Source organism: Tachysurus vachellii, chromosome 3 (assembly GCF_030014155.1).
Source record: "Tachysurus vachellii isolate PV-2020 chromosome 3, HZAU_Pvac_v1, whole genome shotgun sequence".
In the NCBI taxonomy this organism is placed as follows: domain Eukaryota; kingdom Metazoa; phylum Chordata; class Actinopteri; order Siluriformes; family Bagridae; genus Tachysurus; species Tachysurus vachellii.
The window spans coordinates 10,018,277-10,036,361 of NC_083462.1; the positions used below are offsets into that span (position 1 = coordinate 10,018,277).

The 18,085-nt window shown below is 38.7% G+C and overlaps 1 protein-coding gene across 3 annotated transcripts in view; it reads right to left on the bottom strand.

Moving 5' to 3' along the window:
• adgrb2 (adhesion G protein-coupled receptor B2) overlaps nt 1–18,085 on the bottom strand; it is a 384,210-nt gene that overhangs the window by 194,352 nt on the left and 171,773 nt on the right. For all 3 annotated transcript variants that reach the window (XM_060865674.1, XM_060865676.1, XM_060865673.1), the window contains exons 3-4: nt 6,881–6,961; nt 3,995–4,180 (exon numbers count right to left, since the gene is read on the bottom strand). In XM_060865674.1, coding sequence (XP_060721657.1) covers nt 3,995–4,180; nt 6,881–6,961 — 267 coding nt within the window. The remainder of the gene's footprint in view (nt 1–3,994; nt 4,181–6,880; nt 6,962–18,085) is intronic.

Here is an 18,085-nt window from a genome sequence, read left to right on the forward strand (position 1 = left end):
CCAGTAGACAGTACACTGTTTTGTTATGTGTCTTTTTATATTTTTTCCCTTTTTTATACAGGGATAAAAGTCAGGTTCTGTCTGTCTGGAAATGTCTGAGATGAAAACGTCTGTCTGTGTTTCAACTCCAGCCATGAACTTGTATTAAGGATTTCAAAACAGACCTAAAAAAAGCCACTGAACTCAATTTTGCTGGACTTAATTTTATATAACAGTTGCTGTTCAATGTTATATTTCCATTAATCACATTTCCTTGTCACAAATGACAAATTCCATTCAAATGACATGTTTATATTATTGCGTTGATCTAATATGATATCTGATATCTAATAATGTTTCTATAGTAACAGCTGATTTGTAAGGTTAGCTATAGATAATTGTTCATGTAATCTAAACCTAATAAGAAACTCTGACATAGGGACATTTTCTAAAAGAAGAGGTTTATGAACTATTTTTGTAAGGAATCTCCATTCGTTTTCTGTGCTGTCTAACAGAGGTAAAGGTTTTTCCTCCACAGTAAAGTCTTCAGGAGGTTTTCTTTATTATTAACCAGTACACTGGTGAATTATAGGACATATTCAATCAGCTTAAAAAAAATATCTTATGAATTATCTATTATGAAATTTTAAATGTTTGTGAACAAACAGGGGGGCACGGTGGCTTAGTGGTTAGCACGTTTGCCTCAATTCCCACCTCCACCTTGTGTGTGTGGAGTTTGCATGTTCTCCCTGTGCCTCGGGGGTTTCCTCCGGGTACTCCGGTTTCCTCCCCCGGTCCAAAGACATTCATGGTAGGTTGATTGGCATCTCTGGAAAATTCTCCGTAGTGTGTGATTGCATGAGTGAATGAGAGTGTGTGTGTGCTCTGTGATGGGTTGGCACTCCGTCCAGGGTGTATCCTGCCTTGATGCCTGATGACGCCTGGCACAGGCTCCCTGTGACCCGAGGTAGTTCGGATAAACGGTAGAAAATGAATGAATGAATGAATGAATGGATGAATGAATGAATGTGAACAAACATTTGGGGCATCCAAGAGAGCAGAAATTAGTTTGATGATAGTTTGAATCACCATTTAGTTTGAAGATAGAAACATTTGTCTCTATGTTTAAAAAAATATAGCTATTAAATAAAAAACACACATTTATAAAGTCCTGAGTGTTTACTTTCAGTCTACCATGAATATGGACACAACAAACAGGCAGAAATTTAATTTGAAGCTGGTATTCACAGCAGCTAAACATAGATAACATGAACTCACATGTTCTGCTAACCTTCCAGAAAATAAAACATGAATACAAATTGGTCTATTAAGAGGGAGGTAAAAGAGGATTAAAATACTTCAGGGTGCTCACAGTAACACTGCTTTGTGTTGAACTGCTGCACATCACACCACGCCATCAACCATGATTTTCCTGTAAAGGCCTGATACAATCGTCTGATACAATCGCTATTTGCCAACATTTCTATGATTTTACTTCATGTGTGAACGATATCTCACACATTTCAACCATATTCAACTACATAACATTGTGGAATGTCTTTGAAACAAGTTTTTACCCTGACTATGTGTGTTTTATTCCTTCCATCCATGTTGTTCTAGCATAAGATAATGATTTGTGAATGATTTGTAATCAATATATCAACAAAGCATTCAGGAAAAGCTTCTACCAGTCTGTATTGTGTTTCTTTGAAACTACATCCCAAAATCCATGCACCAAAGCAGTTTACAGAGTACATAAATTCCATGTGTTTTTCCCTTATTTGAGATCAGCTGCCTCTGTCCTGACTCCACATGCCTCAGCAAGTGAAGTAAATGCTAAAAATACATCAAACGCTAACCTTACAAACTCATTTATCATCAAAGAGGAGGCTATGAATATTTGGATATCAATACAGCTGCTAAATAACAAATAAGACAGTTACTCTATTTGCATAAGTACCACATTAGCATATGGGATGACCTACATTATCCTATAACTAATGGTAATCCATAAATGGCTCATGGGCACGGAAATGTGCATTAACTATAAGGCAATGAAGACTGGCCTCGTAGTCATGAGCATAAACGTTTACAAGAATGAGTGTTGATATTTATATACTTTAAAATATTTTTTTATGGATAGAAGATCTGGCTAGAATTTAGTACTAGCCCTAATTTAGTAGAGCCCTAATTTTGTCATGGTAGTAGATAAAAATGTACAGTGATACCTACTGCGTGAGTTTAATCTAATATACCCAGGTGTTTCATTTCATCATTTGAAATCTATAGTGATGTTGTACAGAGTCACGAAGACCAAACTTCTGTCACTGTAGATATATAAATATAAATATCTTAACCTCACCAAACTCATTTGATCAGATCAAAGCCAGGATCTAAGGTCCAAGATTTCATATAGCGATCAAAGAAATGAAAGCAAAATCAAGCAAACTCAGCAATATCCTGAGGTGCTTTTCCAAAACACCACAGATTTGGGCCAAGATGCATCATGTTGTCATCTAACAACATGTAGTAATTACATGTAGATCTTCACTGGTAGGAGCTTAAAAGAAGAAACTCAAGTAGATTTCCCTATACCTCAATGACTAACATTCTTTTATTGGAAGATTTCAGACTCCATGTCACCAATAACGTCAATAGCATCCCAAAATAAGTCGGGAAAACGTGCATATTCTGGCATATTTTACTTAAGGACTCTAAACTAGCTGAGTGGGATCTATAGCACACGTCACTGGACATTCCATGCAAGGACTGTATTGGAATTTTACTCAGCTTTAACATATATGAAGAAGAACTGCCTGAGCATTACCTTGAGAGGTTTGGGATTAAAAAAACACACCTCTTTCACACACTTAACACACACCTATAGACTCCATTTGAAAGTAAAAATGTTCCATTAAAGCAAAGAGGTGAAAATGTAGTTAAACACAATGTGCAGTTGACTGTAGAACTGGCTTCATTTCCTCTGAAATATTTTTAGAATAACAAAGTACATTTATCCTGTTTTTTAATGCCTTCCTAATCCACAGCAGCGACTGTATTAGTCGATTAGGCCATCCTTAAAAATATTTTGGTTTGCAGCAACAGTAAAAAAAAAAAGTGTCGGTAGGTAGAACTATATTTTTTTTTCAAGTTTCAGTGTAAAAAAAAAAAAAAAAGTACAATTTTAGTGACAATGATTACGTAGGTATGAATTTAAACAAATTAGCATATCGTGACGTCACTGACTGGGTCTTCAACCCGTGCCTTCGGGGGCATCATTGCAAATCTCATTTTGACGCAGGCTATATAGACCACAAACAAATTAGTTTGAATGGTGACCGCGAACATTTTGTTTTCTGCAGCCGCAGCCATCATTACCAAGCGCGAACTGTTGACTCTGACAGTGAATGAGAGTATGAGACGAAGCGAACGCACAGGCCATAGTGTGACATCCGTTAACCAATAGTGTAAACATAGTTTACGTCACAGGTTTTTATTTAAAAGAAAGAACGTAGCCTTCGTTTGTATGTAGGCCTAGGCAATTTATATATTTACAATACTTACTAAAATATAATTAATATTATTTTATTGCTTTTTTTTAAGTTGTTTGAAGAGTAAAAAAAAAAATTGGTCAGTCTTAACGCAAATTTACAACCGGCAAGTCGTTCGGACTTAAAGCAAAAAAAAATAAAAAATTTGAGTCGGTCCTAAATTGACAGGGTCGGTCGGGTTACGGCAAACAAGAATATTTTTAAGGATGTCCTTAGGGTTTACGACCGTGTGTGTGAGTGCAAGTGTGTGTGATAGACCAGTGAGTAAATGTTATGCCAGATTTAAAGAATAATGCAAAGTTTGTGCAGTCATTCTCATGCATACTGTGCATTGTGGCTACAGATTTAGTGAAAGGAAGCTAAGCGCTACATTTCTGTGTGTGCTCATGCAGTACATTTTCAATGTGTGTGTGCGTGCGTGCGTGTGTGTGTGTGTATGTCTGAATGTTAAGGAGGTACACTACCTGCTTGATGCTGGGGCTCACCTGGGCAGGTGGCAGTGTTGTTACAGAGGCGCGTCTCCCTCAGCGGTCCGCTGCACAGTGTGCCATACGGAGAGGACACACAGGAACGAGTACGCACCTGCCATCCTTGCCCACACGTCAATGAGCACACACTCCACTGAGACCACTCCTCAGCTGCTGGATCACCTAAGACAGAGTTCAAATGAGGAAGAAAACCATAAGAGCCTTTGCTGTACATAACACCAGCTTTAGTGTACAGTGATTTATCATGATTTGGCTGCCAACAAATAGCCAACAAATACTTGTCAGCTGGTAGTTTCAATCTTTCATTCACTCACTCATTTTCTACCGCTTATCCGAACAATTCTCGAGTCACAGGGAGCCTGTGCTTATCTCAGGCATCATCGGGCATCGAGGCAGGATCCACCCTGGACAGAGTGCCAACCCATCGCAGGGCACACACACACTCTCACTCACTCACACAATCACACACTACGGACAATTTTCCAGAGATGCCAATCAACCTACCATGCATGTCTTTGGACCGGGGGAGGAAACCGGAGTACCCGGAGGAAACCCCCGAGGCACGGGGAGAACATGCAAACTCCACACACACAAGGCGGAGGCGGGAATCGAACCCCCAACCCTGGAGGTGTGAGGCGAACGTGCTAACCACTAAGCCACCGTGCCCCCCAGTTTCAATCTTCTACTTTGAAAAATGACATTAATCCATTGAATCATATTTGGTCTTAATTGAAGTAGCTAAAATGTGGTTAAGTGTACTTTACAGTGGTTATTCGAGTTATAGCCTGATCTGGGTTTGCTAAAAAGGCAGCCAATGCCAGCAAAGAAACTATGAGTTGCATTGAAACACTGATTGATAAAGTTTTTTTTTGATTCAGTGGTGAAAAAGTCCCCCTTTGCTGTTATAATATGCGCCACACTTAGATGAAGACTTTCTGCTACATGTGTGGTTGTCGGAATTTGGGTTCATTGTGCTACGAGTTCATTAATGAGATCAGATGTTGGTTGAGGAGGTCTGAGGTACAGTTGGTGATCCAGTTCACCCCATAAGTGTTCAATGGGGTTGAGTCAAAGTCAAGGTTCTATGCATGACACTCGAGACACCACACCAACCATAACACACCATTTCTTCCCAAAGCTCACTTTGTAAAATGAAGCATTGTTATAAAAAACTTGGATCTGCTTAAGGGAACTGCAATGGTTAAGCGTACAAAAACATTGTATACAAATGTATGCTTACAACTTTGTGGCAATATTTTGGGGAAAGAACACATAAGAGTGTGATGTTCAGGTGTCCACAAATGTCTGGCCACAAACACTGCATGATAAAAAATAATTTTATGAATTTATATATATATATATATATATATATATATATATATATATATATATATATATATATATAATATGCGATTTAGAGACGTAATCATACACATGCATTCAAAGTCTTATTTAAGCGAAGCCTGGCTTTTCAGACCCCTGTAATCCTCTCTTCTCATGTAGATGAGAAAACAACTGAGATTCAATGGGATAATATTTGCTTAAGATAATGGGAACTAAACCAAAGGCCATTTCATGACAATTAAAAAAATTGACTGCCGAACGTCACACTACTGAGTCTGAATTCACACCATTTGAGCAGTAGACTAAAGAGCAGAAGTATACCAGTGTCAGTGACACGAGAGATGGTGACAAACCAGTTGCAATTATAAAATATTCAACAAAAATTAGTCAGGAGCTGTTATTCACTTTTACATGCTCAACCACAGTCTAATAGATTCAGGTGTTAATATAGCTATGATACAGTTCCTGTACACTATGTTCTGTACAACAGTACTGTTACCAATCCCTCAGCAACTACATATGGTCTAATTAGACAGTGAAATGACCTGAGGTTTCTAAAAAGCTGAAAATACATGTTTGCTGCCCGAGTATAGATCAGACATTATATAAACCACATCTACCTTATAAAACATCAGGTAATGTGGCACAATTTATAGATGGTTAAAGAAGCACCATGTACAAGAGTTGTGAGCAAAAAAAGCTCAGAGAATGCACATGGCATTCAAGCTTGAGGAGCTCCAACAGCAGAAGATCACATCAGGTGCCATTTCTGTCAGCAAGAACCTGGGATCTGAGGCTACACTTGGGACAGAATGAATCCATGGGCCCAACTTAGTTTGTGTCGACAGTGCAGTGGTATGATGGTGGCACTATCCAGTATTAGCATGTTTTTTAATAGTGTCAGTCAGTGAATTGCTTCTTCCTGCTAAGGTCAACAAACCTATACAGTTTTCAAAGATTCACAAGATATATATATGCATCAACCTCCTAACAGAAGCCCAAGTGCCAGACTTCTGTGTTCTGTTGATTAGGTTAGAGGGGAGAAAGAACACCAATGTTAATTGGACTCGGCAGCTCTGAGAGAGGCCATATGCCCTGGGCCAATACTTTATTTGCTTGCGTTTCATTGCTTCACTTTGATTTGCCTCTCACTGTGCCTGGAGTAACTATATACAGCTTCCTTGGAGGTGGCATTGGGACACAGCCACACCAGCAGGGTAAAGCACGCCAGCGGGTGATGATCTCCAGACTCTTCTATGTCATTTCCAAAGTGTCCTTGCGTCGAGGCAGCATCACAGAATGACTGGCCAAATTGAATTAATTGCACGCCTTATAATCACATTACATGTTCATTTGCATGTGGGTGAGTCAGATTTTCATCTTCCCTCAGAGCTAAAGCAGACAGAGTGAGGCTACAATGTAAAAGTTGTGAAATGGGGTCGTCTAGCAAGATATTTTTATTTTGAAATTTTTTTTAACCATAGAATTTATGGAGAGAGAAGACAAAGTAGCGCGTACCTGTTTGGGCTTGGAACACTCCCGGCTGGTCGGCTGATCTTGGCCTCTGGGTCTTGACCTTCTGTTCATCATCATCAAAGTCTGAAAACAACAAACAAAGGCAAATATCAATAAATGGAATCAAATGGAATTATCCATCATTATGCTTAATTATTAAAATGATTAATGAGTCTCAAGTAAGTAATCTAGAATATATCATATGCGTATCACATAAGTTAATGCACAACAATAAAAACAGCCTACATTTCCCATCCAACTTCAACACAGACTCTAAATTTTGAAGTCTATTACAAGGTAGCAGTTTCATCTAAAACATAAAAAGACTAAAAAGGTTTTAGAAAAGTTAATATTTATATCTCCTTAATGATCTTTTTATTGTAGGTTGTCCTGAGCATTTGTCCATAGTTTGGGTCTCAGGGTCTTTTGTTAAACTAAATAGTAAAGATTTATGCAGTTTTTAGACATATATCATTATCTGTGCATTAATCCTTATTTTTTATATTACAATTAACATTACAGAAATATTACACAAGCTCACATCTACCTGCGTCTCCAATTCTGTAACCCACAAACTGCTCCACTATCTTCACTAACTCTACCTAGCTGTCTGAAATTACAGAAGGAAGACGAAAACTATTAACAATCATGAGCTCTCTATCCAAATATTTTCCCATGTTTAAACAATAAAACAAATCAGCTAAACGAGTACAGTAGATGACTATCATTTCTAACAAATTATCGAAGAAATAAACATGAACAAAAAAAATAAAATAAGATTGCAATCATAATTTGATAGTATCTGTGTGCTTTGGTCTGATTTGGCTGTGGATCTTGTATCTAGACAATCTGGAGTCATACATCTTTCATGCTGTATTTTGTCATGTGATGATGTTTGTGCTGGTGTATGATAGATGACTGCAAATTTTCCACCTACTCTGACCCGACATCCCGGACACAATGCTGACTGAACTACGATTAACTGTCGCAGCGGCTCAGGAACATCTTGACTTCATTATCACAAAAATTATTATCAGATTCGGAATTTTATCATTTGTCTTTTTGTAGTTTTTATAGATGTATCCTTAAATGAACAACTAAGAAAAAATTGATAACTGGAAAAAGTAGCAACTATATGATTGCTGTCTGATGGACCGAGAAATGAGTTTAGAAATGCTTTAGTTCAGCTTTAGTCCAGTTGACCATGTTAGCTATCTGCATTGTCTCTAACAGACCTAAATTGAATTCCCAATTTAATCATAATTGTTCCCTGAAGGCCTTTAAGTGGATAAAAGGTTCGTGTGAAACAGCACTGGTGTTACATGCAATTAATTAAAGATACCGTGAACTATATGTGGCTATTATTAGCTCATTCTAAAGATGGCTAAGGGGATAATAATTGTCTCCATAGCTCACACTGTCAGTATATCAGAAGGTTAATGTACGTAAAATGTGCTTGTGTTCGCAACTTTTTCTATAGATAAAATACTGTAGGAATCATTTTAAATAAATAATATACATCAAAAACAAACAGACTTGACGTGTGACATAATTTGGAAAAGGTTGCACATGACAAAGTGTTGCAGAGCTCCTTCCTAATTACACTCGCACAATAAAACAGAGGATTTCCTGGCAAAGAAGAGGGATTTAACGAGATGACAAAAAAAAAAATGACATGAAGGAACCTCAGAGCTATTTCTTAAATTACCATTCAAAACATGAATTCAATGGGGCACGGTGGCTTAGTGGTTAGCACGTTCGCCTCACACCTCGAGGGTCGGGGTTTGATTCCCACCTCCACCTTGTGTGTGTGGAGTTTACATGTTCTCCCCGTGCCTCGGGGGTTTCCTCCGGGTACTCCAGTTTCCTCCCCCGGTCCAAGGACATGCATGGTAGGTTGATTGGCATCTCTGGAAAAATTGTCCGTAGTGTGTGATTGCGTGAGTGAATGAGTGTGTGTGTGTGCCCTGCGATGGGTTGGCACTCCGTCCAGGGTGGGAGCCCGATGACGCCTGAGATAGGCACAGGCTCCCTGTGACCCGAGGTAGTTTGAATAAGCGGTAGAAGATGAGTGAGTGAATGAACATGAATTCAGAAGCTCTTTAAGAATATAAAGAAACATATTCAATATGATTTATATTACAGACAGGTGAAGTTAAAACATTTTAATAGAAGAAACAGATCCACATGGAAACATTTGTCATTCATTTCATTCATTTTCTACCGCTTATCCGAACTATGGAAACATTGGTGTTCATTAAAAATGATTAAAGAATAAAAGACATAGAATTCAGTAATATTAAATGGAAGGTCCTCTTAAGGATATTAAAAGGTGTGTATGTGTGTGTGTGTGTGTGTGAGAGAGAGAGAGAGAGAGAGAGAGAGAGTAAAAGAGAGAGAGAGAGAGAGAGAGAGCATGTGAGAGTGTGTAAGAGAGATTTTTTTTTTTCATAACATAACCTTTTTTATTTTAACATGATACAATGCTTTGTTTTCCCCATTCATATTTTGCTCATCATCCTGGATCAAATAAATAAATAAATTAGCAAAGACCACTCTGTGATTCCTTTCTCTGTTGTAAATAAACCGCCCCTAATGACCTCCGCTAGTCCGTTTACACGACTCTGCATAAGGAGAATTACAGAAATGGTCTAACATTACTAAACTTGTAAAACCCACATGGCACATTTGCTCTTTTCTACTCAGACTCATTAGACTTTAAGCAAACACACTGAGACTGCATCTGGCATAACCATCACTGCAAAAAATCGCTTGGTTATAGATCAAATACTAATTGACCTCACGCTTCAGCTACACGAATGCAAACTGAGCAGTTAGTGCATTTGAAGAAAGACTTCTGGTGAAAATGCCACAACATAAACACCCTAAAGGACAAAAACAGAAGCTAAACTATTTCTCTTCAACGCTCAAGCTTTCCAACTATCAGGAAAAATGTATTAAAATTTACAACTTGGCAAAATATACAAGAAACAGGAGATAAAGACCAACACGTTGAAAGCAATACTTTCAGTGAAGTGTATTTCACTGTATTATGGGTTATAACAATTAATAATGAAGTAATTTTACTACATCTTAATATCTCGCCATATATCAATTTCAAATAATTTTCTTTATTACTGTGTGCCTCTACATGTGACAAGTTGGAGCAGATGTAATTATTATTATTATTATTATTATTATTATTATTATTATTATTATTATTATTATTATTATTATTATTATTATAAGCTTATTCTTTGATTATATTCATGATAACCTGAATTAAATATATTATTACACATGAATAAAGCATGGTGATGGTAGTAATACATTGACACTTGACCTCCTTTGTGTTGTTTAGCACTCTTCCTTGGTCACTAACAATTAGCCAACACCATTATCTAGGCAAAGTAGCAACTGTGTTATAATCTTTTAGTTTTTAAAAAAAAAAACAGATTAAATGTTGACTTGTGGTATGTTTCAATTTTGAGATGTTTTTGTTTCCAGAACTTTCTCCTGGACCTGGACTCCTTGGTTCTTCCCAAATCCAAATGCTTCTCATAATCTTTTGCTCTAGTACATGAACATTATAATCTAGTGCTTGCTAATTTTATAAACAGCAGCTACACTAATTCCTGTCCGCTGCTTCTCTTTTCTACCCATCCCAAGGCATCCAGATATTGTACCAGCTCCAGTTGTGTTCCATGTCATGAAGATTTTGGACGTTCATCAAGATAAGGCCAACCCTGTAAGGATTCTGAGGCATCTAGAAGTGTTCCAGCTTCAGTAGAACAACAACCTCCTCATCCATACACAATTGTAGGAGTGTATATTTATAATCAGTGTCACCCAAACCCTCCAGTGTCACCCAAATGAGGATGAGGTTCACTTTTGAGTCTGGTTACTCTCGAGGTTTCTTCCTCTTCCATCTAAGGGAGTTTTTCCTCAACACAGTCACCTCAGTCACCTCAGATTTGTTCATTGGTGATAAATACAAACACATTTAAATATAAGTCTAATATTAATCTTGAACTTTTTTCTAATAATAATCTTTGTATAATATTAAACTTTCTATACTGTTTCTTATGTTCTGTAAAGCTGCTTTGAGACAATGTCCTTTTGTAAAAAAGTGCTATACAAATAAATTTGAACTGAATTGAATTCTTATCAAATTATTTGTTGAAGTATGTCCTCAAAATATTTTTTAGTTCTACAGACTCTATACAATTAACAACATGACTTATGAAGGTAAATTATGCGGACTCAACGGAGGTGAATATAATCACCTTTATAGCTTTTTTTCATTGCTAAATTAAATATTCAAGGCTTATTCTGAAACATGACAAAAGGTTTTTAGTTGAAGTGAAGTGAATGCTTATGCGAGACACTGTATATAGGCACAATTAACTTAATATGGACACTTTAGGTCAGGCTACACATTAAAAGAGCTTATATTTAAATTGCTCCAATTACTGGCACTTATTCACCTCAATCTAAATGTGGTGGCACAGGAGTTCTCTGAATTTGTTAAAAAGAATATAATTGACTATAAATACTGAACTTTTCCAACCGCAACCACATTAGTTCACCTTTTTACAGACATTTATAAAGAAAGACTAAGTACTACATGACCTCATTCTCAATTCACAAGTAACAGCAGTGGATTTTACAGAAAGGCCTCCACCACGTGACACTTACAGCTTACATCAACGTAGGCATTATGACCACTTAGCTACTTTTTCGATTAATTGAGATTAATCAGTATTGAGATATAGAATGAATGTGGTTGTTGGTGAACTTTATTATGTTGTGAAAATGATTAGAACTACAGCTATTTAGAAATATTGTAGCTGACGGTTTAAGACCTTTACAGCGATTAATGTAATAGGAAAACCATTAGTGTTAGTCTAGAACAGCCATATTAGCACGCAATTTGGGACACAGCACTAGTATGCTTATTTGATCGTGGACAAAAGTGTCACATGGAGCTATACTGCCTCCACTATATATATTGGTATTGCATCATGTAGACATGTCTCATTTTATTCATTTATGTCTCTAATAGGTGCTGAATTCATGTCCCAGCAATCTTGCATACACAACATACCCTGGCATGTACAAAACAGCCTTTAGTCATCATGTAAACAATACAGATTACAGTGAAACATTTTCAGTGCTTGTACAGTGCAGTTTACGTTCACGGTGAAGTCTGTAGTCCAGTCAGATTTGTGCCATGTCAATGGGGTAAAGTGGAAAATGTAGTCAATACCATGTTAAACTATTTGTTCTCTGATTATGTTTTGCTTTGTGGCAAAGCTGAAAGTAATTAAGGAGCAATCTGGAAAGAAAAAAAAAATCTATCCTTCAATTTAAATTGCTTTAATTACTCGTAATGAAAACGCACTCATCCGAGTGAAACAGCAGCTTCACACTAAATGCTATTATTTATTTATTTGTTTATTTATTTATTTATTTAAAAAGAACAAGAGCTCTGGATTGAATTAGGTTTGTTTAAAGATTTAGCTAAAATTGATATTCAATATTAGCTTGTCATGCTAACATTGGAGCTTGTGTTAAAAATATCCAAATGTTTCTACATGAATTTGTTACCGTATTGTTACGGTACATTGGATGACCTCCACTCAGAGTCTCTAGGCTTTATGCATAGACAGATCATATAGGCACAAAAATTCTTTACAGAACTATCTTGGGTTCGTACTGTATATCAACTACCGGCCTCGTTCTCTCAGCCTTTAATTATTAATACACAAACTGAAGAAATGCTGAGTTAGGAGCAATGACTCGTGTGCGCCTTCAGGAAATCAAAACGTTTAGTTTACAACAGACCAAAATGCATTTTGCAGTAATCTCTATTTTGCAGTGCACTTGGTACAAAAAAAAAAAACTATGGGGAAAAGTGAGAAAGAGGGAAATTTTAATTTCATTACATTTTGTACATAATTATTTATCGACAGTCATTTTCTGTAATTCATTCTTGGACACTCCATTTGTTAAGAGATTACACTAGCATCAGGGTGCCTGCCTTTATACTTGCAGATAAAGCTCTAGGAAAGAAATGGCTTAAGAGCCATGATGTGCTTCTTCATGTTTATGTTTATTCCATTTGAAAAAGGAAGTCTGTGAAGGCACCTCGAGGTGATTGACTGATTTACAGCAGACTCAGAGATACGCCACTGAAGCTTAACAAACTTGAAAAAAATTGAGTAAACTAGCTAAGTATTAAGAACAATGATGAGTTTAAACACATTATCTGTGGACTATTATTCTTTGCTGTCGATTAGCTGGCACGTTTTTACAATTATGCTGTAAAAACGAGGCTGACCATCGAGGCTGACCATCAGACGTGTCTGAGAATAAATTTATAATAATTGTTATTTTTTCTAAATAATCAATACTAAAAAAAGTTCTGAAATGCCAATTGTAAATTCAGAGGAAATATAATGCCCCTTTTCCACCGAGGCAGTTTGAGTGCTGGTTCGGAGCCAGAGCCTAATTTAGAACCAGTTCTTTCTGTTTCAACAGCCAAAGCACCAGCTCTGAACCAGGAAAAGTGGTTCTTAAGTAGCACCAAAACGTTGCTGGTCTAGAGTTAAGAACCGCCTGTGTCAGGGGCTGTGGGCGGGGCTACTGTTAACGCATTTAATAATGTACCTTATGTATACTAATGTTTAATACACTTTTACTTTACCGCAATATGATAATCAGCACACATGATAGTAGGTAGCTACATGCTAAGGCTAACTTTTTTCTGTGTTAATGATAAAATAACGTTATGTACTTTCTCGATAACAACCTCCGTTTATATAAATTACACGAAGCTGCACGTACACGTTGGATTCGCCGCGTTTGGGTGTTAATGTAGGTTCACAAAGCCATGAGCATTAACAGTAAAACAACAGCCACCATTGATGATGTGTTTGTGTTTGCCGCTGCTGCGTGACACGTGACACGCATACATACAGTGATGTCAGACTCAACTCTGTGACGGCTCTCTAGCCGGTGGAAAGGCAAACCGGTTCTTAGAAGGTTCGCCAGTGGAACCAACTTTGAACCAGCACCAGTGCTAGCTCTGAACCAGCACTCGGTTCTTTTTGGTGGAAAAGGGGTAATAATCTCTTTGTACTAATAAAAGAGAATTAGATGGATATACACACATCACCTCATTCTTTTCTTTTTCATCTCACCTTCAGATGTCCAGTCATTTGTGACCACGCTCACTAGAGTCAGATACCTGTTTTTGCCTGACATGAACATCCTCATATGGGCTTCTGTTGTTGTAGTCTAGCTGCATCAAGGTTTGGCAGTTTGTGATTTTTGAGATGATTTTCACGGTTAAAAAGAGTGATTGTTGGAGATCAAAACCTTTCTCTCTAACCATTCTCCTTTGACCTCTGAGCAACAAGTCATTGTTTTTTTCACTTTGCTCCTCGCACCATTCTGTAGAAATCTTAGAAACCATTATTTGTGAAATTTCCTTAACTAAGCAGTTTCTTAAACACACAAACCAGCCCCTATGTCACCGATAATCATGTCACAGCCAAAGTCACAAAGTGAGATCCTATATTTCCTCATTCTGATAAACTTTAACTGAAACTCTTGACCTTTATCTGCATGATTTTATTCATTTTAATGCATCGACTTCAACAGAATATCTCCATAAATGAGCAGGTGTACACAGGCTCCATATATTAAGTTCCATGTATTGAGAAACTGATTCTCACCGAGTCTCTCATGTTTGGGGCTATTAAGATGATTTACGGCACCATGTATCGATCATCTGCATGCTGTACAGTTGTATGACACATCCCTAAATGCCAAGCCAGGCTAGTTAATATACTGTACCTCTACTTCAAGAGATCCAGTAACAAGCTATCAAACTGTACACAAGAAACAAGTCGACAGTTTGTCACGCCGCTGAATCTGTCTCTCGCAACAGAGCACTGGGCTTGCTTTGATGATGAGAGGGATTGGACCAGAGAGAAAATGACCAGCCTGGAGCTGACAGGAAGTCATGAATCAAATAAGCACTTTTTGCAACTGTGGTTAGAAGAAAAGCATCTCAGAAGGAACAACATGCCAAACCAAAAGCCAAGAGGATTTCAGTCTTCACGTGTCTAGTGGTGTAGAGAGAGAGACCGATTTAAAAATAAATAAATAAATAAATAAATCCCAGGTTTATATTTTGTTTAAATAAACATATTTTCAACCAACTGTCAATGTGTTTGTATGTACACATGTGTTTGTGTGTTTCCACAGCTGACACGTTAATCAGTAATTGAAAGCCTTCATTTTGTCCACCCCACCACCACCACCCCCGTAATGCGCACACACACACACATACGCACACACACACACACACACACACACACACACACACACACACACACACACACACACTCCCAATTTGTTGTCTTGTGCTTGAAATGAATTAAAGCTGTTAGTGCAAATTGAAGCCCTTTAATTGCCCTAGCCTTAGGGGTGTCTTTATTATTTGCTGATGCTCAAGTGGGCTGCTTCTTCTGAGCGCTCGCTCATCCATCCTACACAATCAATACACACTCTCAGTCTTAAGGACAATGGCTTTCCTTGTTCATTACTGACTAACAGCTGTGTAGAACAATGTTATACACTGAAGTGCCTCAGCGTCGTGCACTAATAGCGGGCTGGGGGTAAACTTCAGCCCATGTGTATGAGGGGTAATAGACATCATGTTTAGGACCTTTCAGTTTGAAATATGAGATACAGCCTTTTCCAGTTGAACATAAAATAGCCTTTGTTGGAAATTTGCATGCTGGCTTTGCATTCCTGAAGATTTCCAAAAGAATAAAAGTTCTCTCATTCATTTTTGATAATAGTAAAATATCGACGGCTCACTTTGAAAGACTTTGTTACATTTCATTTCATTTCCTACATTCAGCAGACGACGTTTAATCCCACATTTTATACAACTGAGCAATTGAGTGGTAAAGGCCTTGTTAAGGGGCCTTTTTAAGGGGCCTTTTTCTTCTTCTTCTTCTTTCGGCTTTTCCCTTCAGGGGTCGCCACAGCGAATCATCTCTCTCCACCTAACCCTATCTTCTGCATCCTCAATCCATATACCTCCTCTTTGGCCTTCCTCTTTGCCTCCTGCCTGGCAGCTCCATGTCCAACATTCTCCTACCAATATACTCACTCTCCCTCCTCTGAACATGTCCAAACCATCTTAATCTCGCCTCCCTAACTTTGTCCCCCAAACGTCCAACATGGGCTGTCCCCCTGATGTACTCGTTCCTAATCCTGTCCAATCTTGTCACACCCAAAGAGAACCTCAACATCTTCAGTTCGGCTACCTCTAGCTCCGACTCCTGTCTCTTCTTCAGTGACACTGTCTCTAAACCATACAGCACGGCCGGTCTCACCACTGTCCTGTACACCTTCCCCTTGATTCTTGCTGATAGTTTCCTATCACACAGAACTCCTGACACCTTTCTCCACCCACTCCAACCTGCCTGCACTCGCTTCTTTACTTCTTTCCCACTCTCTCCATTACTCTGGACTGTTGACCCCAAGTACTTAAACTCCTGTACCTTCTTCACCTCTTCACCCTGTAACCTTACTGTTCCACTTCCCTCCCTTTCATTCACACACATGTACTCAGTCTTACTACGACTGACTTTCATTCCTCTTCTCTCCAGCGCAAACCTCCACCTCTCCAGGTTTTCCTCCACCTGCTCCCTGCTCTCACTACAGATCACAATGTCATCTGCAAACATCATCGTCCAAGGAGACTCCTGTCTGACCTCCTCTGACAACTGGTCCATCACTATAGCAAGAGCCGATCCTTGGTGCAGTCCCACCTCCACTGTGAACTCCTCTGTCTGACCTACAGCACACCTCACCACTGTCCTGCTCCTCTCATACATGTCCTGCACCACTCTGACATACTTCTCTGCTACTCCTGACTTCCTCATACAGTACCGCAGCTCTTCTCTTGGCACCCTGTCATACGCTTTCTCTAAGTCTACAAACATACAGTGCAACTCCCTCTGACCATCCCTATACTTCTCCATCAACATTCTCAGAGCAAAAATTGCATCTGTTGTGCTCTTTCTGGGCATGAAGCCATACTGCTGCTCACAAATTTCCACCACCTTCCTTAACCTAGCTTCCACTACTCTTTCCCACAACTTCATTGTATGGCTCATCAACTTTATCCCCCTATAGTTGCTGCAACTCTGCACGTCACCCTTATTCTTAAAGATCGGCACTAACACACTCCTTCTCCATTCCTCAGGCATCCTCTCACTTTCTAATACCCTGTTGAACAAACTAGTTAAAAATTCCACTGCTGCCTCTCCTAGACACTTCCAGACCTCTACCGGGATGTCGTCAGGACCAACTGCCTTTCCACTTTTCATCCTCTTCAAAGCCTTCCTGACTTCATCCTTTCTAGTCTTATCTACTTCCTGTTCCACAGAGTTCACCCCTTCTACTCTTTTTTCCCTCTGATTTTCCTCATTCATCAGCTCCTCAAAGTATTCCTCCCATCTCCTCTGTACACTCTCCTCACTTGTGAGCACCCTTCCATCTCTATTCTTAATAATTCTAACTTGCTGCACATGCTTCCCATCTCGATCCCTCTGTCTAGCTAACCTGTACAAGTCCTTCTCTCCTTCTCTAGTGTCTAACCTAGCGTACAACTCGTCATATGCCTTCTGCTTGGCCTTAGACACCTCCCTCTTCACTCTGCGCTGTAACTCCTTGTATTCCTGTCTATTCTCTTCAGTCCTGTCCATATCCCTTCTTCTTCTTGGCTAATCTCTTCCTCTGGATACTATCCTGAACTTCCTCATTCCACCACCAAGTCTCCTTATCTTCTTTCCTCCTTCCAGGTGACACACCCAGCACCTTTCTCCCTGTCTCCCTGCTCACTTCTGCTGTAGTTTCCCAGTCATCCGGCAGCACTACCTGACCACCCAGAGCCTGCCTCAACTTCTGTCTAAATTCCTCACAACATTCCTCCTTTTTCAGCTTCCACCACTTAGTTTTCTTCTCTATCTTTGACCTCTTCCTCTTACAGACCATCAGAGTCATCCTACACACCACCATCCTATGCTGTCTGGCTACACTCTCTCCCACTACCACTTTACAGTCACTAATCTCTTTCAGATTGCCTCTTCTACAAAGGATGTAGTCTACCTGTGTTCT